General features: G+C 32.5%; 1 protein-coding gene across 1 annotated transcript in view; it reads left to right on the forward strand.

Annotated features, from left to right (window-relative positions):
• Positions 1–25,619, forward strand: part of LOC145247407 (protein O-mannosyl-transferase TMTC2-like) — a 210,250-nt gene that overhangs the window by 155,819 nt on the left and 28,812 nt on the right. Inside the window, exons 4-5 of the mRNA XM_080109112.1 lie at positions 4,943–5,057; positions 14,079–14,164. Of these exons, the coding sequence (XP_079965238.1) occupies positions 4,943–5,057; positions 14,079–14,164 (201 nt within the window). The remainder of the gene's footprint in view (positions 1–4,942; positions 5,058–14,078; positions 14,165–25,619) is intronic.

Consider the following 25,619-nt stretch of genomic DNA (forward strand, 5'->3'; position numbering starts at 1 on the left):
AAGTCTGCCATTTGCATGCACCGCAAATATGCAACTCACTAAACATGCAGCTTAGTGCATGTTTACTGAGACACTGGTGTTCGTAAAAATGATACAATAGCACTGACAGACCTCGAACTTTGCACACTGAGTCCACAATCAGCAGTCTCGATAATCGCTGCTGCGTCCTCCTGCATGCAGCTGCCAAAGTAAAATCTTGTTCAGCAGCGAATTTCTATTAGCAGCGAAGAAGAAAATAAAGTCTAACCAAAATATTTCAAGAATCAATAATGAAAAGCTATAATTGGTTTCTTAAAAAGTAGAAGAAAAGAAAAGAATTGGATAATCTTCCTTAATCTGCTTTAAAGAGGATTATATTTACGTTAGATGGATTCAGCTATAACGTTTTTGTTTTGTTTTTCTTTATTTTTATTTTTATTGTTGTTGTTGTTGTTGTTGTTGTTTTGCTTTTGTTTTTGTTTTTTTGTTTTTTTTCCTATGAGCAATGTCTTTTTTTTCTTTTTCTTTTTTTGCCATTTCAACTTTTAAGATTATCATCAGTTGTGTTATTAACTCGGATTTGTTTAATCTGTTTTTGTTTTGTTAGTTTTTATTTTATTTTATTTTTTTATTTTATTGCATTGAATAATTACAGGGAATTCAGTCAACAACCTATCATGCAACTTTTCTTCTTTTTCTACTTTGTTTTCTGCTTTTTCTTCTTCTTCCACCGCTGTTACAGTTCCTTTTTCATTTCTTTTTAGCTTTTTTTTTATATTTCTTTCTCTCGTTGTTTTCATTTCTCTTTTCCTTTTCTTCCACTTTCTTCCTTTTTTTCTTTTCTTTCGTTTTCTCTATTTTCTCTTTCCCCTTTCTTTCTCCTTGTAAGTTTTCTTCTTTCTGTTTAGTTTTCTTTTTCGTTTACTCTCTATTTTTTTCTTTTTCTTTCTTTTCTCTTTATTTATTTCCTTTCCCTCTCTCACACCATTGTTACATAAAAACACTCCTATTTTTTGTTTTTTTTCTCAAACTATTTTCCTTTCTCATAAATCGTTTCATCAGTTTGAAAATCTCTTAAACGTTGGAATTGCGAATTACTCTTAGCAAGGTTTTTCGGTCATCTCAAAAAAGAAGTTCAGACTAGCACTAGGTGTATCAGAATTTTTGTAGGAATTTTTGACACCCCTAACACGAAACTGCCAATAAAATATAAAAATCTCGTAATTTCTCTTTTAAAAGTGGGTTGTTTATTTTCTTTATGGATTATACTTCCAAAATAAACTATTAAAGTTGTTTTAAAAGTAATAGAAATATTTTTTTTTAAACAGTAATGAATTTTGCGAACTCAATATTTTTCAATTTTTAAACTTTAAAAATCTATCAAAATTTTTCTATTAATTCTATTTTTACGATATTTTCAGGGTCAATGTGAAATTTTATGCTCTTTCCAATAAACTGAATATGATATTTTAGACAAACGTTTTATTTTTAAATTCACGCCCCCACCCCATTTTCAAGTGTCTATTAAAAAGTAAATAATTAATTTACTCACCAAAGTCTTGAAGAGAAAAGGTCAATAAATAATATATTCAAATTTAAAACAAAAAAAAAGTAGTGTTTTTTAGAAATTTACCTGCAAAGTTCGAAGTTTAAAACCTTTTTTTTTAAACCACGTTATTTGTTTTTTCTTTTGTTTTTTTTTTAATGAAACCTTGGTCCTTGCTCCTTTTAATTGAAAAAAAATTAGGGCTTAAATTACATTTTTCGAGTAATTATAAGCTTGGAAAGACAGGGGGTCGAATAATTCACGCCTCCCATTTTGAAATGTCTATTAAAAAGTAAATAATTAATTTACTCACCAAAGTCTTATATATCACAAATTGAAGAGAAAAGGTCAATAAATAATATATTCAAATTTAAAACAAAAAAAAAAGTAGTGTTTTTTAGAAATTTACCTGCAAAGTCCGAAGTTTAAAACCTTTTTTTAAAAAAAAACACGTTGTTTTTTTTTAATGAAACCTTGGTCATTGCTATTTTAATTGAAAAAAAAAATTAGGGCTTGAATTACATTTTTCGAGGAGTTATAAGCTTGGAAAGATGGGGTGGAATTATCCAATATTTTTTACGAAATTTCTGACACACCTAAATAAGCACCCAGATTTCCTTCCTTTTTTATTTATTGATTTAATCATTTCATTTTATTCATCCCTTAACTCGAAGGCATATTGTCACTGAGACGTAAGGGGCTACCGAGATTAGGAAGCAAATTTAAAAGGGGCATTCTTGGTGGGAGTTGTTTTTATTTTCATCTGACATTTAAATTTTTGCATGTTGTTACAGTCGGGAAAACAGGGAGCATAGAAGGAATTCTCCAGAAAAGAAGCTGGTAGAGTATAAGAAAACAATTCCAAAGTTTTAACACTCAACACAAATTGCTATATTTTTCGAAACCAAGAAAAGTCAATTTTAATTTCGACTACTGTTCTCATCTTGGATGCTATTCTCACAGCGTTTCGGCCGATGAACCCTCCGATCTTTCCCAAGTGCTTCTTGTGAATTTTGGAACTTTTCTGCCAAAAACAGAAATCTGTATGGTACTTCAAACAAAACCATTCATCTAATCTACAGAGTGGTTTGATCTTGTTCCGTCCACGAGGGCTTGTGACAGGATAAACTGCTAAATGATAATCAGTTCTAAGTGACAGTCTTCTAGGTTGAAGGTTCAACAGGCGATACTAATAATACAATACAAATTATTTAAGATTTCTACGCATTTATGGCTGAATGAAAGCGATTTAACCCAATGCATACAATGAAAGACTCTTTTAAAAATTTTGTAGAGATTCCAGAGAATTCGACATAAGCCGTCTTAATTTGACAAAATGCACCTCTTGAAGATTACATTAATTGAAACATTGGGAGAATAAAATAAAAGATAAGAATAGTAGTCCAAATAATTCAAAATATCAATTCCTATCTCAAAAATTCCAAAATATAATGGAAAAGAAAAAAACAACTGTGGAATTTAAGTTTTAAATGTAATTTGGAGGGGGGGGGCTCCAGACAAGCCATGAAGCCACTTGATGTAAGGAGCTAACACGAACAAATGATAATCGCAAAGATGAGAGATGCTTATTGACCTTAGTCTTAAAAGACCACAGCTATCGTTAGGAGGAAAACAGTCAGCAGGAAAAGTTTCACAAGCCTGCAGTTATTGGAAAGAAACTATTGGAATAGGAAGCTCTATTAGAATGAGGTATCAAAAGAACGAGTTGATGGAGACTACCTAACTAACGAGCTGAAACAAATGAAGCATGGAATAGATCAGACAATTCTGAAGAGCACACGCCATTATATTATATTACAGCATGTCCAAAAAGTCACTGAAGGGTTTTGAACTTGAACAGATTCTTTATTTTTGATATCTTTCTGTAATTTTAACACAATCTGACTAAGTTATTGGGAAATTGCTGTTTTTTTTTATGTAAAATTCAAATAATCTTTATTTATGATAAATAATGTCTTTTAAATGTTGCCCATTTTCAGCTTCGCATATTTGTGCTCTTTCCAAAACGTTATTCATAACAGATTGCTGAATCTATTGATTGCGATTTAACTCCCTTATTTCGTTCCTGATGCTTTCCTTCAATTCTTTCAGGGTTTAGGGTTTGTTAACACACACTCTTTCTTTAAGATAACTCCACAAGAAAAAATCGGGGCTAGTCAAGTCTGAGGAACGTCGATAAGTTCTTTGAGTCAAAACAATTGATCCCTGATTTTGGTAAAACAATTTCACAACTTGCATACATTGTCCAATGCTATACTTATCCAAAATTAATTTCCAAAATATTATCTGTAAAATGTCTGAAATAGAGAAAAATAAAATAAGTCATTACCGGTAAAATGACGAACATTTTTAACCCTTTAGTGACTTTTTGGACACCCTGTATTTATAGAAAAGACTGAGATTAGTGACATCACGTCTGTGATACGGTGCAGAGAAGAAGAGGGGTGGGGCAATCAAATTACAAATATGTTTCTGCGCCTTATCAAAAACCTCCAAATGGAACAGAGGTTCACCATCCCAAATATAATAACAATACTCCCTGCATGGGCTGATAGTAATTTGTAGCGATAGAGAATAGCCTCAGATATGAGAAAGTGTTCGGAATGACAGAGAAAACTAATTTATGAGAAACAGAAATAGCAGTCCATCTGATATATGATCTCCAAGAAAGTTTCAGAGTTGATTTCTCCTCAGAAGTACAGCCATCCATGAGAATTTCAAGAAAAGAAGCACAACTGCGTTAAAAGTCACTAAATCTTCACAGGATTAAACAAAACAAGTCACAACTGAACTTTGGTCAACTTCTAGCTCAGCTGTATATTTCAACTGATCCCAGTAGAGAATAGTTAACAGGAGGAGAGGTTGTGATTGGGGTTCAACAATTATCATTTTATTTCTTAATGAGGTAACACTTATCAAGACTAAACAACACTCGAGGATAAGCTTTAATGAGATGATTGACAGTGGAATGCTAACGAATACCATCAAAAACTGTTAAAATAATTAACGACACGTTTTTATTTTAATTTAATTTTTATTTTTCATGGTTCCTAGGGAAAATAAAGTGACGTTTAAAAGTGTAACATGGCCTCTAAAGAACACTTGTGTCGGCCATCTTGAAAATATCAACCATCTTCTATTCATTTAAGGTCACTTTTTCTGCGTGTTTAAGGCCAAGTATTTTCTGATATCGCTAGCTTATTCTGCAGTTTACACGGTTCAGGTCAACTGTCACCAGAGTCCATTCTGGAAAATAGAAGCATACTTTAAAATTTCTTTTTAAATTTACATTTTTTTGTTTTAATTAATTTTTGTTTGGATTTTTTGCTATTTTTAATTTTCTTTTCTTTTTGGAAGAATTTTTTTTAATTAAATTTACATTTTTTATCTTTACAGCCTGGGGAAACCTTGCTAATGTACTGAACAGCCAAGGGAAAAAAACTGACGCTGAAATCGCCTACAGAAATGCCCTTCAGTACAGAAGCAATATGGCCGATGTACACTACAATCTGTAAGTTTATGACTTGATTTTCTGGCCAATGTCTGCCTCGATATGTGTGTGCCTCTGTCTGTCTGTGCTTTTGCCTTGCTCTCTGTCTGTATTTCCTGCTGGTCATCTGTTTGTCTTAGTCTCTGCCTAGCTTGACCTGCCTTTCTCGGTTGATTGTATGTCCATTTTGGTCTATCACTATCCTTTCAGTCTGTCTATCTCGATATGTGTCTTTCATCTGTGCCTGTAAATCTTGGTCTGTGTCTATTCATCTTAATCTGTGCTCTCTCTCTCTCTCTCTCTCTCTCTCTCTCTCTCTCTCTCTCTCTCTCTCTCTCTCTCTCTGAATGTCTGTTCAGTCTGTCGGGTTTTAATCTGTTTTTCATCTGTCTCTGTTTGTGCTGTCTCTCTATCTATTCTTTGTCCTTTTGGCTCTATTTACTCATATCCCCATAAGAGCAGAAGTAGACAAGGTTGATTTTTAATGTGGGTAAAATCCAACTCTACAAAAAGGGGAATTCTCAATTGAGATAAAAAAAAAAAAAATTGCCTCAGTTCAGAATAATTTCTAATTATCTTATCGAGCGCAGAAAAGATAAAGTGTAGTATCAGAACAGATACAACACTTTGCTCTGAGCCAAAAGGTCAACAACTCTGCACCTCTGTTTTCACTTATTATTCTTTTAAATAATTTTCTTTCCTTAATATATCATTTTTTATAAAATAATGAATAAGCCAAATAATTTCAATAATAACAGAAAATGACCTCATTAGGGTTGATATGCTGTAAGTTAAACATGATTCTATATATAAGCATAAGGTCTTGTGCGATTATGAAAGATTTTTAAATAATCACCTAATCATAAAAATCAGCAAGGGCAATAACTCATTTTAAATTGAAGAATATAATAGGAGTTGCTCGCCTCAGATTTTAAAACAATTCAAAACAAATAAAAACTAAAATGGCGCTTCTGCACTATGGGAACGAAATTTCGTAGTTGATAAATCCAGTTTTCAGATAAAAAACAATGGTTTCAACTGATATTTTTTTTTCAATTCTAATAAGTTACAATGGTAGCTTCCAAATTATCAGAATTAACTGAATATTACTGAATTATTAAAAAAAAAAAACTTTAATCATGGTAGCAGATGAAAAATTTTGGCCATCTTGTTTAAATCAAAACAGAAAATTACCTCCTTTTTGGTTTTCATCAAATTCTATTTTTTATTTTCTTTAATAAATAATTTTCTACCTTATCAATTTTTTAAATTTTTGGATAAAATCGTTTTAAAAATATGAGGAATATGTAGATGCTGTTGTTTTCATGTGAAATTCAGTTTTACGATTTTCGAAATTTCGTCCTAAGCACAACTAAAATTACTCCACTACATCCCAGGTAACGTTGGGAAGGGACAATCAGTTTTGTATATAAAGGAAAGGTATGTGTGTCTGGCTAAAGTTAAAAACTACCATGTGGCAGAGGTGGACGGTCAACTGCCTAGGCTTGCAAAAATGACATCAAAGGAAAGTTGGTCAAGGCAGCGATCCTTGATCCAGGTGTCCTGGGAATGACATCAAAGGAGTTCAAAATGAGAGACGTAGAATCCCCGGGGATAGGTCAGTATGACTGACCGACATTTCGGACAGTGCATGGAGGAAGGTTCTGACGTCATCAGTTCCAATAAAATAGAGACAGCCAGACAACAACAAAGAGGGAAGCGACGACCATGGGAGAGGAAAGCGGACACATTATCTCTGTTATACTGCACCCCCCACCACCACCACCATGCTGTCAGCGTTGTAACTGGAAAATAAACATTGTTTCAAATCATTCCTTTCTGTTACGTATTATTTAAAAGTATAAGAGACTTTTGTGTTTACGGCTATTGTTGAAGTACGCCTGATTATACAAACACCACCACCCCGACTAGCAAACCAGCTAGTTTTATGAATAACCCAACAGACACCACCTACGAAGTTGATATATATATATATATATATATATATATATATATATATATATATATTCCTTCAATATTGCTTTGAAGAAAATTCAGAAGCATTTCGTTGTTAAATATTCATTCTTTCAGGGGTGCGGGTCAACGCACAGATTAACAGCAAGATAAAGGGAATAGATGTGCAAATGGTTTGGACATGTGCTGTAGGTCAACAACAATACAATCAAAAAACTTGTCTTTGCACTAGATGTCAGCGAAAAACACCTGACAGAAGTGAGATGGCATTCCGCACAAAGATCTCTGTAAAATTGGCTTTCATCCGCACCAAACCTGTGATCATGTTAAGTGGAGACAAAAATCCATTGTTGTGAACTCAGCTGCAGTTCGGGATCAACACATAAAAAAGAAAGAACGCTGTTTGGCAGTCAGCAAAAACAGAATTAATTGAGAGGGGCTCGTCGATATTAAGAGTGGTTTTTAATATTATTATGTAGTAATTTGTCACCGATGTTTTTGTTTTTTTTCCAGTTGCTAGAAAAAAAATGAAAAAGTTATTTATAAGGCTCTTTTAAAATTAAAATTGAGCAAAAAAACTGTTATAGGGCATGTATACAAGGCAAATATTTTTTTATTTAATCAAAAAAAATTATTTGGTCTTGAATTTTTCAAGTAAAATATCCTTCTTCAAAATGGAAGATATTTAGTAATAAACTACTCTTCTTAGCCCGTTCCTAACAGGCTAAAAAGTGGAATGGACAAACAGACAGACAAATATCCATAATATAAAAGTATTTTTTAGTTTGTTAAAATGTGCAAAAATTACAGCTTGTTTTACATAGATGGGTGCTTTATGTCAATTTGATGGTTGAATATGGTTAAATTTGTGCTCATTTGTGCATTAAACTCTAACATCTATTTATACTTAACTATGCATCGAACAAATACCATAATACTTAGTTCGCTGCACCTTATCATAATAAGAGTCTATAAAACATTTCAGCCAGATCGGCCTAGTAGTTTCCGAGAAAAGTGGAACAGATAAACAGACAAAGAGAAATATAGAAAATATTAACCTACAAAAAAGAAATCGCCATTCTAATCAGTCATCTATTTTTCTTCAGCTTGCACCCTATCTCTAGTACAAACATGTACTTCAATCAATAATAATGTGTGTGTGTGTGTATATATATATATATATATATATATATATATATATATATATATATTTTTTTTTATTTTTTTTTTTTATTTTTTTTTGCGATAAATCGCGATATATCCGAACAGTCAGCAAGGTGGACAAGTGGTAAGGGTTTGGGCTTCTTACCATAGGGTACCGATTTCGAATCTCGCTAGATTCAGCCACTCTGATGAGTCATAGCCGACGAAACATGTGTCAGTGAATAATTATATTTAAGATACTTCACTTTGATCTTGTCCCGCTCTGTAATAATGAATATGTAATCTGCATGAATTAAAATATTATGTTTAAGCATATCTTACGACCGGGCAACGCAAGGCGGCCTCCTAGTATATATATATGTGTAGGTGTGGGTGAGTAGGTGTATTGTTTGTTTTCCAATCTCGGTAGATATTTGTATGGAAAAGCAGGCTGAGAAAGAAAGTGAGAGAGAGTTCCGTTCTTCGTCTGTATCAATATTCATTTCTGTTTAGAAAGCCAAAAACATCCGCCAAGGTCGACGGTGCCAGCTGCTTCAAGATTCCGCCATTCATTCTCTTTGTGATTCCGAAATGTTGATTGACAGATTGGAACAAAGGAGAAATTAATCTTTTATTCCAATTACCAGATGGCCTCTTGTTTTGTTTCCGAGGTGTTTTGTTTGTTATTTGTAAAGTTGTGTATTTGTGGATTCCATTGTGTATTAGTAAATCAGAGATGCCGAGTTCAATTCCCACTAGACTTATCGTGATCGTTATAAAGTAAATTTGTATGAATCGGTAATTTACACCGTTTTTGGCTAACTTAATTCTGTTGTTGGTATTGGATTTTCCCTGATTCTTTCAGAAGGTTGCCAACATCCATAGTGAAATTGGTACTATGGAATCGACCGGATTCGAACTTGGCATGCCCACATCATCATTATCCACTTTACTAGTGCTACTTCCCATCATAATCATTTATCTACTCATACTTTTAAGAAAGGTATGAACCGACGACTGACCCCTTAGCTATGGGTAAGAGATAAAAATATAGCTGATGACTAAATGAGCTCTAACATCTGATTTCCCCTTGCAAAATATTCACAGCAAGATTTTTTTTATTTTTTCCTCTGTGCACCTAAACCTTAACAGGATTTCCATGAACAGAGTTTATTTCTAATAACTTCACATCTTTGGAACAAATGGCCACTGGAATACTTTCCTGCAGTTTTCAACATGTTCAATTACGTTTCCACTCATCCTCTTGATTATTCAAACTTTGTCCATTGTTTTCAATCCGCTCATAATATTCTTCATAATCCAACCAATAATCTCATTAATAATTATCCTCGAGTTGCTTTTCGTTTTTATAGGTGATGAAAAAAAGTTTAAAAAAAGTCTATAATTTTAATTGTATTAATCTTCTTCAAATTACATCTCGATTTGTTGGCCTAATGGATACTCTTATAGACTATGCCATCGGCTATTCTAGATTCCAATTCTAGTCGATCTATCATGCTATTTTCACATTTTTTGTAATAAAGGTCCGAGCTCCTGATTTTCTCCACTACATATAAGTAAAAGTCAACTTTTGTTCAATTAATTGTATACAATAAATTATTTACAATAGGTGTTGTATTACAGCAGTAAATGACTCAACAAAAGTGCTAATATGCTGTTAGACAAACTTGCCATATGTGGAACTCACTACTAGAAAGCTGTTTCCCTGTAGACTACAACATGTTCATCTTTAAATCCAATGTCAACAAATACTTCAAACTTGTTTATTTCATTCATCATTTTCAATCCTCTCACAGAGCTTTACATTGCGACTGATTTTTCCAATTGGCGACTGGAAATAATAAAACGCTTATCTTTTGGCGATTGTATTTCTTTCAGCGACAATCTTCCAAAGCTAAGGTAAAAATATTTTTTCGACCTTTATTTTATTTGAATAAAACGAGCAAAGTCAAATTATTTAAATAATGAAAGATTTAATGCAACAATATACTCTTTTTTTAACGAAAGCTGTTTTAAAAAATACATGAAGAAATTTGAATGTTTATACTTTCAAACCTCAACATAAAAGTCTGTGCACATTTAGAATTACAAATATTTAAAAACAGAATGCAGAAAAACCTTTATGATGTACGTACTTGTCACGGAACGAAAATGTCATATTCTAAAAATCATGTGGGGTTGGTTAGTAACTTTTCTATTTGGCTAGTAAAAGAAAATATTTGGTAAAGATCAACTACAGATAAATTTGCCCGTAGAGCCCTGTCTCAAAGTTCTTCATCATTCAACTGGCAATCTATCATTGTCTTTAACTCTTATCCTCAAGTGGTTCTTGGCCTTGATAAGTGATGGATTATTAGTATATTAAATGAATAAATAACCAAACAGTTTTTGTGCAGGATTTGTATGTGTAAATGCTGTCGGATTACTAGAATTTGAATATGAGTAATAAATTAGACGATTTGTATTATTCGGATTGATGTAACACATTTCTCTGGTAACGTCGGGTAGATAGTTCAAAATAAAGATATAGGCTGAAATGAACCTCGATGTTGTTCTGATAGTCTAAAAACGATATCCATGAAAACTGGTGTGCCCATGCTTTCAAATCAGTGAATGTTTCGTCTTCGTGGTATTTAGTTCTCTCCCACTGCAAGAACTGTGACACTAAGGTCGGAAAGTAGGATTGAAGAAGAGGGGCTCTCTGACCTGCAACAAATGCCCGGGCAGCCTGGTCGGCATTCCCCAGTGAGGGCGCCCCAGGCGATTAGCAATAAACTACCCCCCTTTTCAAAAAGACAAGATAAAGCCTAGGAAGGTGGACCTCCTAGAACTGCACAGAACTTAACACCCACCGCAAAATCAACAGGGGCAAAGTCATTATGGGAATGGTCTAATCTTTCTTGATTTTTGACTGCCCGGGATATAATCCTGGCCAAGAAGATATAACTTCCAGATTGTTTTCATAAGGAATTCTCAGTCATTTGTCCACCATTTTCTTTCAGAAAATATTGGTTTTCATTAACGAATGAAAATCGATTCTTGATTCTTAATTGAAAACCAAAATCGTTATTGATTAAAAAAAAAATTGTTTGATCGTTTTTGTTTTGTTAAAACCAATTAAGGCGGCTTAATTGATTCTAATAATTGAACAATTGGTTCAGGGAGTGACCGAAAGACATTTTAGCATTTGAAGTGGAGTATTTTAATTGGTTTTCAGACAGTCTTCTAACACGTATGTTGTTTTTTTGTTTTTGTTTTTTTTATTTTTGTTTTGTTTTTGTTTTGTTTTTTGCTTTGGTTTTTTACTGCACATATATTTGTATCCTGCATGACTGTTAGCTCGCCCTATCGTATCAACCAAATATATATCATCACTCAGTCTGACAAACTAGCGGCTGTCGTGACAAGTAAAGGCCCTCTTCTGTCTTAGGAACACTCCTATGTATTACCTCCTCTCTTAGAAGAGGGATTGGTTTATTGCCGATTATCTGAAGCTTCCTTAAGGTTTGGTCTGTTAATGGCTAATTTTGCAATGCCAGCGTGTGTTTACAGGAGCAGTCTTCCCACCAGAACCCATTTTACGACCTTGTGTCACATTTTCCTCGGTTGGGAAGGAAGTAAATCCAATTTTGTGCAGATGTTTTCATGAAGATATTTCCCATTGTGGAATATGAATGGCCTCTTATCTCTCAGACTCCTCAGGAGACAGGTGGCTATCTTCCATTTTTGGTGAATACAAACGATATATTAGTGGCGGTGGTGGATTGGGATGAGATGAAAGGAGAAAATTGATGAAATGATGATACATTGTAAACAATAAGAACATTTATTTGGTATGTGAAATTCGAGATGAAGATGCTATATATAGGTGTATAAAGAATTGAAGAAGTTCGTTACATGCACTTTAGTTTCAAGAAGTGAAGAATATATATATATATATATATATATATATATATATATATATATAAAGAACAAGTAGTTAATAAAACATGTTAAAAACACTTTGAAAAAGAGTTAAAAACATTTAATTTTAAAAAGGAAGCACTAAACAAATGCATAGTCCTTAATCTGCAGAGTTTTGAAGAAATACTTTCTTTCTCATCAGAGGGTAGGATTTAGCAAAATGCGGGATCGGGTTTTGCTTGCAAAAGTAGTTAATAAAACTACAAGTAAGTCATAGATCTTACTTGTTAACAAAAAGTGAAGAAGAGGGAATAGGGTGAATAAAAAAGTGATTTCACCTGAATGGATAATCTGGTGAAGGGTAAAATATCCAATGACGGTAAAATCCAAAAATGCAGAATCCAAGAAAATTGGTTAAATTTCTATTCGCACATTATTTCATATATATATATATATATATATATATATATATATATATATATATATATATAAGATTTTTATGGGTACATAATTTTATAAAACATTTGAATAACACCGAACGTAGTGCCATTATTAATTGTTGAGGGTTTATTTTTTTGTTTGTTTTTGTTTTTTTATAGTTTAAACATAAACCATTAAAGAATAAAATTTCAAAAAGAAAACCAAAATACACTTCTAAAGTATATTTCTCCTAAACTCTAATTGTATGTTTAACAAACATAAATTAGATAAAAGGGGTAAAAAAAGGGATGGAGCAGAAAATAAAACCCTTTTTGCCAACGTTATTCTTGAAAAGGGTTGGCTGAAAGACATCTCGATAGGATTTTATTTTCTGCCTCACCCCTTATTTACCCCTTTTATATAATTTGTTTTTTAAACATACAATTAGAGCTTAGGAGAAATATACTTTAGAAGTGTATTTTGGTTTTCTTTTTGAAATTTTATTCTTTAATGGTTTATGCTTAAACTATAGGGAAAAAAACAAGAAACTAATCCTGAACAATTAATAATGGCACTACGTTCGTGTTATTTAAATTGTGTGTGTGTGTGTGTGTGTGTGTGTGTGTGTGTGTGTGTGTGTGTGTGTGTGTGTGTGTGTGTGTGAAAAGAATGGATATATAGGGAGCATCAATAGGATGAGTAAAAACATCCAGCTCTCTGGAATGTGAAGTCGGACATCTTGCCTGGTTCAAAGAATCAGTATTTACTTGTTTTCCACTGCAAGAAGATTTGAGACAAGGCAAAAAAGAATCAAGCTCCGCCAAAGGGGGAACCCTGGTCAGGTACAAAACTAGTCATTAAAAAAAACTTGTTTTATTCCCCAACAGATGTGTGTAGAACAGGAGACTTTTTTGGCTTGGTCACATTGTAAAAATGGATGAGAGTGCAGAGTTAATATAGAACAGTTATGGCACCAGGTTCCATTAGCAGAGGAAGACTGAGGAAAACACAGGCATAAGTGATAAGGATAGAATTAAGAGAAAGTGGTATAAATAAAAAATCTGGTCAAAGATAGGTTAGTTTGGAAATAAATTTCTAAAAACTATCCAAGACATGCCAACATATAAAAACGAACTTTAAACTGAATATAATCAAGAAAGAGTGGATAAGAGTTTCGATATTTAGTTGAGTTTGTAGTGGGTTAGTTGGCAGGTGAAGGTCAAGGAAAACATCGGAAATGATAAAGATGGAGTTGAGAAAGATGTATAAATAAAGACCTGACCAGAGGTAGGTTAGTTTCAAATTCTTAAAGATGTCTAATAAATGTCAGCATGTTAAATGGAACCAATGATGACTGGAAATTTTGATATACGTGTTCACACACAAAGCTTTATTCCAGGATTTTGTTTTTTGAAATGAAAGAAAACTCGAACAAAACTAATATTGAATTTACTTTTGCAGAAATTTCATGAAAAGCAAAAATGCATGAAATATAAAACAAATTTTTTTCAAAATCTCAAAAAAGATTTGTGGAATTCATTCCAGTAAATTTTATTTAATTTTCTTATTTTAAAATTTCAGTGGAATTCTTCTACAAGACCAAAAACGATATGATGAAGCCATCGAAAGTTATAAAATGGCCATTTTATGCAGACCAAAGCTCACCAGTAAGTTGGGTTTTTCTTACTTAAATATTCAAATTAGAATTTGTTAGGTTTTTTTTCTTGAATATTCAAATTAGATTTAATCAGCCAAAAGAATAAAATCATGTTTTCAATTCACCAATTAAAACCATCCTGATTAAACTTTCAAACACTAAATGTTGCTTAATCAAAGACGATGTTTCCCAAAGTGTGCGATTAGTAGATAAGTAGGTTATTATTTTTGAAAAGCAAATTTTGTGTTTAATATTTTCAATTTAAAAAAAAATGTTTGAGTTAATTATTAAAGTTTATTAATTAAAGTTCAAGATCAAATAAAATGTTCACAAGCCTAGGAATTTGAGCTTGCGTACCATATCGTTATTTTTAAATAATTTTTTTTATAATATTGTTGTTTTCACTTCAAAAAAGAACTTACATATGTTTATGGGGTAGGAGGCGTTAGCAGCATATTCTAGAAGCCAAGGGGGCGCCAGCCTAAAAAAGTTTGTGAAACCCTGGTCTAAGAGATTTGATGGATTTTATATACCAAGATGCTATGCTTCATCTATAACAGATCATGACACGCTCATGTAACAAACAAAATGCTGTACGATTGCTTTCTATAGATATCTGCAATTCTTTTACATTGATTTTAAGAGCTGGCTGGTCATGTAACGATTCAGCGAACCTGCAAGAAAAATATTCATGTGGTTCCCAGAACTCAAGTAATGGTCCATGGCATCATAATATGATCAAGACTCTTCTGGAGAAGGAGATTGGTCTCTCATGATTTTATCCGCAATGGGTGAGTGAGCATCATAGTGAATGAACTTTTTGAACATTTCACTGTCAATTGATGGATGACTCGAGTCAGGTGAAAATGTCCATTATTTACATGTTTCTGACTTTTGAGCTTAACCTACTTTATTTACACAATGTTTTGGCCATTTTATTCACTGGCCTTCTTCAGATGTCTTTTGTTTTGGTTAGTGACCTTCCAGAAAATTCAGACTGAAGTCTTTTTTATTCAACTGGTGGACGGCTTTCATATGAACGTGTATTATGTGTATCCATTACACACATTGTGATTGATAGCTCGTTGTGCCAGTCAAAGTTTGTTGTTTGATTCTGATGCCAATCGCAGTGTTAACTGTGTGTGATCTCCACTGCATTCTTCTTCCAAATAAGGTCACAACTCCAGTTTAAAACGAATAATATAGGTTTCTTTTTTGGAGGTTAAACTGGTACCCGTTTTTGTCAAATGAAAGATTTTTTGTTGGACCAAATCACAACGCATCCAAAGGCCCATCTTGCATAGAGAGATCCACAGACCCAACTCCTGTCAGACCCTAGGAAAACCAGAGAGCTAAGACTAACTGCTTCCCTTTGACTTTCTCCTGAAACGTATGTACTTTTGACTGGAAATTTTAGATTCTGATCATTTTCTCGGTCATCCCCTTTCAACCATCCGTAAGGACCATCCAGATATCCACTTGAAATAATGGCTAGCCGGTGTCTAGTTAAAATGGCATATCTGCAAACAATCTATAAACAGAAACTTGAATGCCTACTAGACACTATCTTCGTGGTTAACCCACACTAGCTTTTACGAGGAATGGTGTACTTTCTCTATGTATTATTGCCTCAAGTAATAATACGAAGCTGGATACTCCACCAGACTAGATGAATTCTTGTCCTGGAATCCAATAAGACCAAGAGACAAAAAGAAAGATATCCTATAACATATTTAAATGGTCAATTGGGGAAAGGAAAATTATGGTTGAAAGGTAAAGGAGCACTTTAACGGAATATTTGAATATCGATGTGTGTGTGTCGTATTTAGATCGACTGTCAGTCCCAGAAGGGGTCTACTTGATTTCTGAGAAACTCGACTGAAACAAACGAGAAAATACCTATACACACACACACACACACACACACACACACACACACACACACACACACATATATATATATATATATATATATATATATATATATATATATAGGTAATGTAAACAAACTCAAACTCATATAGAGATCAAGTGTTAGTCCCAGGAAAGGGGACCCTTGATTTCTGAGAACTTTTACTGAAATAAAATGAAACACAAGATAAATACTATTTTTCAGAATCATTCCTCAGCATGAATCCTTTTTATTTTTTTCTAAAAGAAATTCAATTCTGTGTCGCCAAAACCAAAATCAAAGGCAGCTTCAATTTCTTTGGTGCTTTCTCTTTGCCAAACATCATTCACCTTGAACAAGTCTGACATTTGCATCGCAAACCTGCAACCAAACGTGCGGCAGAGTGCATGTTTACATTCATCCTTTGTTCCATTTCAACGTAAACTAAAAGTTAAAAGAAATAATACAGAACTTATCACAGTGTTTCCCCTTTGATAATGATCTCAGCAAAAACTTCTGTGATTCGTTAATATACCTGATCGGCAATCGATCATCACAAGCTCTAATTAATTAGATGTTATTTTGCCACTCAATTTCAAGCTATAGTAGACAGAGCTTCTTCTCCCAACATAAGCAACATAGAATCACCTGTGTCATGCATAACGGCTACTCTAATTGTGATAAAGGCAGGCAGGTATTCACACCAACTCACTTCAAGCCATTCCTTGAAATTGACCACAGTTGAAAGAGTTGCCCTTGCGGTTGTTACGCAACCATTAAAAACAATAGGGTTTAGTTTGTAATTTTTAACGATCACCAAATTTTCTCCTTACATCATTGAATAGTGAAAAAAAACAAAGGCTGTTGAAGATTCATAACTGAAACTTGGTGGATAAGTCAGGCGTAGAAGTTTATTTGTACCAAATATGGTTTGGATTGTAAAAAAAATGATTGTGAATTTTCTCTAACATTTGATGGCACTGGAGGGGGGGGGTCCACCTATGGATTTTTTGGTTGTTTTGTTTTATGAAGTATTAACCGTTTTCAGGTTTTTTTAATGTCAAACCCAGTCATTTTGGTAAAAGGTTATATGTCTTAAGTTCTTTATATCTTCAAATATTTATTGGTTGTGTTTCATTTGGTTGTTTTGTAGAGGAAAATTGTTGTTTTTGACTCTGCAGAACATGATTGTATTTTGCAAAAGGACAGGAAAAAAATACTAACATCAATGTTTGGTGCATTTTAAATCAAGAAGCCAGTATCTTCGGACAGCCTGCTCTAGTAGCAGCAGTGACTCAATCTATACAACGAATAATGAAAGTACGTAATAATCTAATAGGAGATTTCGGCTAACAGACGGATGCACCATACTTATATTTATATTGAACTCGTTTGTTTCGCAAAGGCAAAGGCCTTTGCTGTTTTTTTTTTGTTTTTTTTCCTCCATCAAGATTCACCTGTTAATCATGGTAATTCTTTGTCGTGATATTTACTTTTTGCATCGCTAGTGTCAATAAAATTTATAAATTAATATCCGTTTTATCACCACCCCCCTCAAATTCTTCTGTAAATTACCTGGTGCTACCAGATTAGGCTGTCTGAAGATACCGGTTTTCTGATTTTAAAATGCACCAAACATTGATGTTATTGTTTTCTCCTTTCCCTTTTCAAAACTCAATCATGTACTGCAAAGTCGAAAACACTAGCAACAATTTTTCTATACAAAACAACCAAATCAAGCAACATAAATATTTGAAAATGCAAAAGCTTTTCCAACATTACCAGATTCAGCATTAAATAAGTCAAAAAAGGGTTGATATGCCGTAAAACAAAACAACCAAACCAAATACCATGAATAAATATTTGAAGATATGCAGAACTTGATGCATAAAATTTTTTCCAAAATCACCGGATTCGACATTAAATAACTCAAAAATGGGTTGATATGCTCTAAAGCAAAAACGAAACAAACCTTCTGCAACTTTTCCAATTTTCCATCTGTAAGCATTTCTTGTATCAAACAAAACCTAAGTAAATTCTTTACTCAATTAATTAAAGAATAATAATATTCCCTCCATCCCCTAACTTTATACTACATTTGGATGTTTTGCTGACGTTTGCATTTTTCTCTTGCAATCCCCCATCTCCAGCCACAAAAGCTGTGTGTGTGCGTGTGTGTGCGTGTGTGTGAAGCCATACCCCCCTCCCCTGGGGTCAATCATGTTTTTAATAACTCTCAAAAGGTCATCCATGAAGAACGGTCTTTTGTCTGCCAGTTGAATTTGTTTCTGATATGCCCTTTGACCCCCACCGCACCCTGCTATTCTTTCTCAAGAAGCCCCACATAATCTTATGTCGAACTTTCTGAATTGCTCTCTTGGGAGACAATCTTAATAGTTCCAATAGTTTCTGAAAAGTTGCAGAAAAAAAAAGTCAGACACATATATATGCACACATATACACATAAGAGCCACACACACACACTCACTCATGTACATGCCCAATTACACATAAGCCTACACATTACACTTATGCGAAAGCTGTAATAATAAGAGAAATCCAGTCTAACATAATTTAATAATTAAAAGAAAAGAAAAACAGATGTTAAATGGCCTACAGATGACTTTAGATTAAAGCGAATATCCCCACCTCTCACATTATTATTATGCATATGTGTGACTGCTACTTCTACTTTACACCAGTAATTGTGATTCACACACATTCATACGCATATACATATTTATATTCAATATACGTCTCTCTCGGTCTCTCTCTCTCTCTCTCTCTCTCTCTCTCTCTCTCTTTCTCTCTCTCTCTCTCTCTCTCTCTCTCTCTGTCACATATTTTTAATAATCTGTATGAGACCATGTTGAACGAACATGTACTACACTGAAACCGAAAGGAAGAAGTTCTGATTGAAAGGATGATATCATGAGCTTCCGCTACCAAAAAGAGGAGTTAATGCCTGGGAGGACGATATAACGACAGGACATATAAACTATCCCCCCTCACACACAAAAAATGGAATGATGGTATGTCAACCTAACCAATGCTGCTACTCTCCAATAAAAGAAAATACAAATAATACAATAAATCATTTTGCTTTTATTTAAAAATCCATAGCCATAAAAAATATTTTTTATGATGCCTTAACCTAAGATCAAAGTGTAGTACTTATTCTCAGTATTCAAGTAACATCAGATGTTTTACTGTCAACGAAAATCTCATTTATAAAACTCACTAGGTCTATTTGTCTCCATTTTTCAAATTGCATCTCCCCTGAAACGAAAGATCGCAAAGCAGCATAAGGCAGCTCAAATGATTGCATGTTTTGTGGATCGTTTTTTTTTTTTTTTACTTTTGAAATTACTATTATATATTGGGTACAATATAATATGTAATAATCGATAGAGAATTGGCTCTATAACAATATCTACAAAACCTGCATAAATTAAAATATATTTAAACGTTTTTTACGACCGGGCAACTCCAGGCGCCTCTTGCTAGCATTGTAAAATTACAACTGCATATTACAGAATTTATTAGAAGCTGTTTATAAAATAAATATGCAAATTAAGAAACTTAAATGTGTTTGTGGCATTTACAATTTACTCAAAATGTAATGTATCATTTAATTGAATGAGTACAACTTGTTTTGATGTCAGTATACTTAGGAGAAAAGGTTTTGCATTTATTTAAATATAAGATATATATATTTAACATTTATAAAAATATAATTTGTTGATTCACATAAAAACAGTGTTAACAAAATTATTCATAGTTTTACAATTTGGTTCCATTCAGTAATGATGTAATAACTAAACTGTACTAATTTAATTTGACTTTACAAATCATATTTAAAAATAATAATAATAATAATGGGGAAATTCCACGATAGTTGAAAATTTTAAAAACACATGCTAAACAAAAATTAAATTTAAAATTAAAATAAATTAAAATAACGACGAATTTAAAACAAATATTAGTTAATTGTTTTTAACCTTTTAAAGCTAAAAGAATTAATTTTAAAAAATTACATTTTTCAATGAACGTTATTTTATGAATTATTTTTAATAAAAATTATAAATGAACAGATGTCAATTAACTTGCACATTTTTTTAATTAAAAAAAAATCTATAATAAAAATAAATTACAGTCTCCTTCCAACATGATGTTTTTTAAATTATAAAATAAAATAACCAATTTGAAACCGAAAACAGACAGCTATATTTTTGTCGTTTACAAATTTTTAATGATATTTAATGAAATTGTTTTAATGATATTTAACTGATAAAAAAAGCAACTATAAAGGGAGGTAATTCGTTTCTCATTAATTAATATTTGTGATGATAATCTTTTGTGTGACACCACGCGTCGGACAAGTAAATTAATAATTAGATGATACAAATCATATTTAATAATAGTAATAATAATATTAATAATACACAACAAAACAGCTGATGTAGACTTTAACAAAGAGGCAAAACAGTAAATCGCATAATAAGCGAATGCAGCAAACTTACCCAAAACCAACATAGGAACAAACACGACCAAGTGGAGAAGGAAGTACACTGGGAACTATACAAGCACTTGCATCTTGAACATCCAGAGAAACAGTTCAACTACAAACTGGTGGCGGTACTGGAAAATAAAAACCATAAAATCTTCTGGGACGTGAAGGTAAAAACAGATGAATTCATCCAAGCAAAGAACCCGGATGTCATAATAATTAACAAAGAGAAAACATCCCGCCATATTTTGCTGTCCCAGCAGACCACATGATGAATATCAAGGAGACAGAAAAGTGGAACAAATGCAAGAAAAAGAACTGAAAAAGGATACAGAACATAAATAACACCAATGATTGTAGAAGAACTAGGAACACCCTCCCCCACAAAAATAAAAAGAATGGGAGAAATTGAAATCAGAAGGAAGGCTGAGAAGATACAATGGATAGCAATGCTGAAAACAGCTGAGATCTTAATGAAAATCTTAGAATGCGTAAACCAACTCACATAAACTGCAAAAACAAACTAGTAACGTGAATATTTCAATAGAAATAAAGCAAATAGAAAAACACGACAGGGAACTAAGAAAACTGAAACCCCAAAATTGTAAGTTAGTTACCTCCCCCCCCCCCATCAAAAAGTGGTGGTGCTGGCATCAGCTGGCACCATACCAAAAACTCCGGAAGGGTCAGGGTGGATGGAAGGATTGAGGAAGATTATTAACCAAACCTCCACTGGAAGACTGCAGAGAAGACTGATCTTGGGGAGGTTTATTTTTACCCAAACCCCAGGTAATACTAACGGCCGTTGTCAGTAAGAAATCAATGGTAAGCAGCTGTTGCGATAATACAAAGTTATCTATGCTGGATATTGAGAAGGGTGAAGAGCACTGGAAATCTGGGAAGACTTGTTGTCACTTAGACCACAAGCCAGTGAGTGAACGCTAGTGACGGCCTGTGAATTAACCCTTAGTGAATAAAAAAAATAATGATAATGACAACAGCAACAATAACAACAACAACAACTGTACAGTAAAGAAAAATAAAGTCAAAAGACTTTGGCCAACTCCGAGTAGATACAACTAGTCTGTACAGGCCTTACTACTTGCAAGAGAAGCCATGTGTTTGATGGGTTGAGCTAGATTTATATTGAAATGAATACTCCATTATTATTGTAATCATGATAAGTTTGCACTGCAGAGGTTCAGGGGGGGGGGGAGCTAACTTACAATTTTGGGGTCTTAACCTGTTTTTCTCCCAGGCCACGGATTCTCTCTCTCTCTCTCTCTCTCTCTCTCTCTCTCTCTCTCTCTCTCTCTCTCTCTCTCTCTCTCTCTCACACACACACACACGCACATTCATTTTTTCTCTTATCATTCTGTCTTCTTTACTCTCCATCTATTTCTCTTTCTCTCTCAATAATCTTATTACCCTATTTTAATTTAAGATCTACCTCCTTTTATTTACACCTATAAACCCACCCAATCTTCTGAAAGTTTTCACAACCCTCTTGGTGGTTCTAGAACTTACATTAAGGATAACTGCTCAAAAGCCGGAACAATTAAAAAATTTCTAAGAAATACAATTATACTTTTATTATCACAATTTTTTTTTTAATATTTTTCCAATTTTTCTTTTGCATTTTCTTTTTATTTTGTTTCATTTCTGCAAATCTTTATTTTTTCCTTTTATGGATGTATAATTAAATTTTTGGCATTAGATTTAATGTATAAAATTAAATTTTCGTTTCTCAAAGATAGACCGATATAGCAATGTATTTGGCAAACCAAATTTGATTCTGATTAGCTAGCCATTTATGTAAATTATTAGTTTGTGTTCTTTGCAAACAAAACATTAAAAATCCAATCTATTTCGTCAATTACAAACTATATTCGAACTGATATTTTCTTTAGTAAAATAAACTTCCTAACCTAAACCGGTCTTTTTCATTGGATACTCATTTCTGTTCATTAACCAATTGAATTACGACGTTTGTTACAAAAACAAATGGCATAAAAAAATTTATTGCCTTATGAGATTCGCCAGGCCATAGCTTGATAGCAGTCAAATTAATGTAAAAATTTGTAGAGTTCGGCAGAAAGATTCAGATAATGCAATTTGATCATCATCTAACAAATTCTGAAACATATATGAATTAAATCAGTCAGATTCGTGTTAGACCTATGTAGCAGTGTATCTGAAAAATCAATATTTGATTCTGATTAGCCAGACATTTATATAAATTATCAACCTGCGTTATTTGCAAACAAAAAAAAATTAAAAATCCTATCTATTTCATCAGTTATGAATTATATCCGGACCGATATTTCCTTTAGTAAGACATGCTTCCCAATCTAAATCGGTCTTTTTCATTGGCTATTCATCTCTGTTCATTACCCAATAAAATTGTTTCTTACAAATACAAAAATTGCAAATAGTCTAAAATCCGAAATTTTTGCTTATAATACAACTTTGTTTTTCATTTGGCATTCTACATTTAAAAATTCTACTCTAAACTAAATCGGTTTAATCAAAAATTTCTTTTAAATTGTTTTACTCTAACTTACTAATTTATATTTAAAACCAAACAAACACAACGGCCATGCAAAGAAGAGATAAAGAATTAAATAAAGATGTTATATATTCTTGCACTATTACTGAGCTCCCACGCAATCCTCCCATAACAGACACTAATATTTCGTCTTCAAGTTATTCTTCTTCCCGTCCTCCATCTGATATAGTTACTAATCCAATACACCATTCGAGCAGCCCTTCCACCTACAATCATACAACTAGTAATAATGATGATGATAATAATAATAATAATCATAATATTAATGAGAATAATAATATTTCTCCTAACAGCCATCCTAACACTAACAACATTCATTATCCCCTCCAAAATAGTCCTCATACAGACATTGTCCCACCATTTGTTGAACACTATGAACAAAATTCAAACTATTTAACTAATACAAATCAGCAAATTAATATTAATACCAGACCTCGAGCTTTTAATAAAGTAGATACATATATCGGTGCTACTTCAACATTAATTAAGAAAAGAATATCAAACCACATTTCTTCTTTTAACAACCATAATTCTAATAATAACCAAGGAACTTCTCTAACCACTTTAATTAAAAAACTTAACTCTAACAATACTCCCTTCTCAATCAAATGGACTATTATAAAATAGTTAAGTCTTATACTCCAGGCTCTAAGTCATGTCGCCTCTGCACAACCGAAGCTATAACAATAATTACTTCCCCTCAAAGTAACAATATAATAAATTCTAAAAATGAACTGATCTCTTTCTGTAAACATAAGTCCAAATTTAATTATGGCAATTTTGAAATTACATAGTTATTACTTTTACCCTTTATATAGATATAAAATATTTTTTCTTTAACTTTATCGTTTTTCGACATACTTCTTAATACTTTATAATTTAATAATCCTTTTTATCTCTTTTTTGCACGGCCGGTTTTTTATCTGCATTTTCTGTTTTATTCTTTAAACTTTCCTATCTATCTAATATATCAATCTACCCACACTTTCATATCTTGTATGTATATTTATTAAATTTTACTATATGAATTTACTTACTTTTTTTTTCCTGAAATTGCAGATACCAGCCATCTTCTCCCCTTAAATAATTTTTATTTTTTATTTTTATTCTTATTTTATTTTATTTTCTATTATATATTATATTTTATTTTTTATTATATTTTATTTTTTATTTATTCTTTATTTTCTATTTATTTATTATATATTTATTTATTTATTTTTATTTTCCTTTTAGTGTCGTTTAACAACTCTTGCTGACATTTTTTAAGTGATGACCTGTACATTTCAATTGACCTATATTATTTTGCCCTACATATTTTTTCGCGCCTTTAACATTTCCTTTATGGGTCATTTTGACTTTTGTTTCCCTTTATTTTATATTTTATATTTAACTTTATCATTTTTTTCTCTCTCTCTCTCTCCTTTCTCTTCCCAGATTTTTTTAATTTATAGCTATGTCTCGGAAGTAGAGTGAAAAGCACATCTTATTTTTCTTTTATTAATATTATTTTTTTCCTTGTACACATTTTTGTAAATTATTCCATGGATTTCTACCTTTGGATTATTATGGACCATCTTCGTCCAATTACGGGATTTCCTTGGATTTTACTTGTACAAATGGAAATTCTTTTAACTTTCTTGAAGTTTTACATTTGGATTTTACCGTCACTGGATTTTTTATCTTCCACCAGACTATCCATTCATGTGTAATCACCTTTTTCTTTACCATATTCCCTCTGCTTAACTTATTTTGTTTTCAAATAAGATCTTTGACTTACTTGTTGTTTCATCAAATACTTCTGCATGCAAAATCCGATCCCGCATTTTGCTAATTCCTACCCTCTGATGAGAAGGAGAGTATTTCTTCGAAACTCCGCGGATTAAGGACTATCCATTTATCTAGTGTTTCCTTTTCAGATTAAACATGTTTTTTACTCATTTCAAAGTGTTTTTAACATATTTCATAAACTGTTTGCTCATACATATATATATATATATATATATATATATATATATATATATATATATATATATGTATATATATATGATTGGCTTCTACCCATTCAATGAACACTTCAAGTTCAATAAAAAAAAAAATTTTTTTTAAAGAAACTAACAGCATATGCTATGGTTTGATTTTAGAGAATAAATTTATACTTTAGTAGCAGGAAGAGCTGACATTGCCCGGGATTGAATGAGGATGAATGAATTTCCACACTTTACTTTTACGGACATCAAAATCTGTGAAATTGCCTATTTCTCAATCAAATTAATTGCTTGTCCTAGTGCACCAGGAAGAAGCTTCACATGCCTTCCCGCAGTGACTTAGTTCACAATACACTTTAGTTTACATTGCACTGTAGAGAACCTGTATAAGGGTGTTAAGTTAACTTTGATCAAAATCGGACTGTTTCTTCTTTAATCGGATTTTTTCGATTATCAATTTTCGATACTTATCGAAGGCATTCCGATTGAAAATCTATCTAAAAACACTCC

This window comes from Euprymna scolopes, chromosome 25 (genome assembly GCF_053919585.1).
Source record: "Euprymna scolopes isolate OS-2025 chromosome 25, ASM5391958v1, whole genome shotgun sequence".
Taxonomy (NCBI): domain Eukaryota; kingdom Metazoa; phylum Mollusca; class Cephalopoda; order Sepiida; family Sepiolidae; genus Euprymna; species Euprymna scolopes.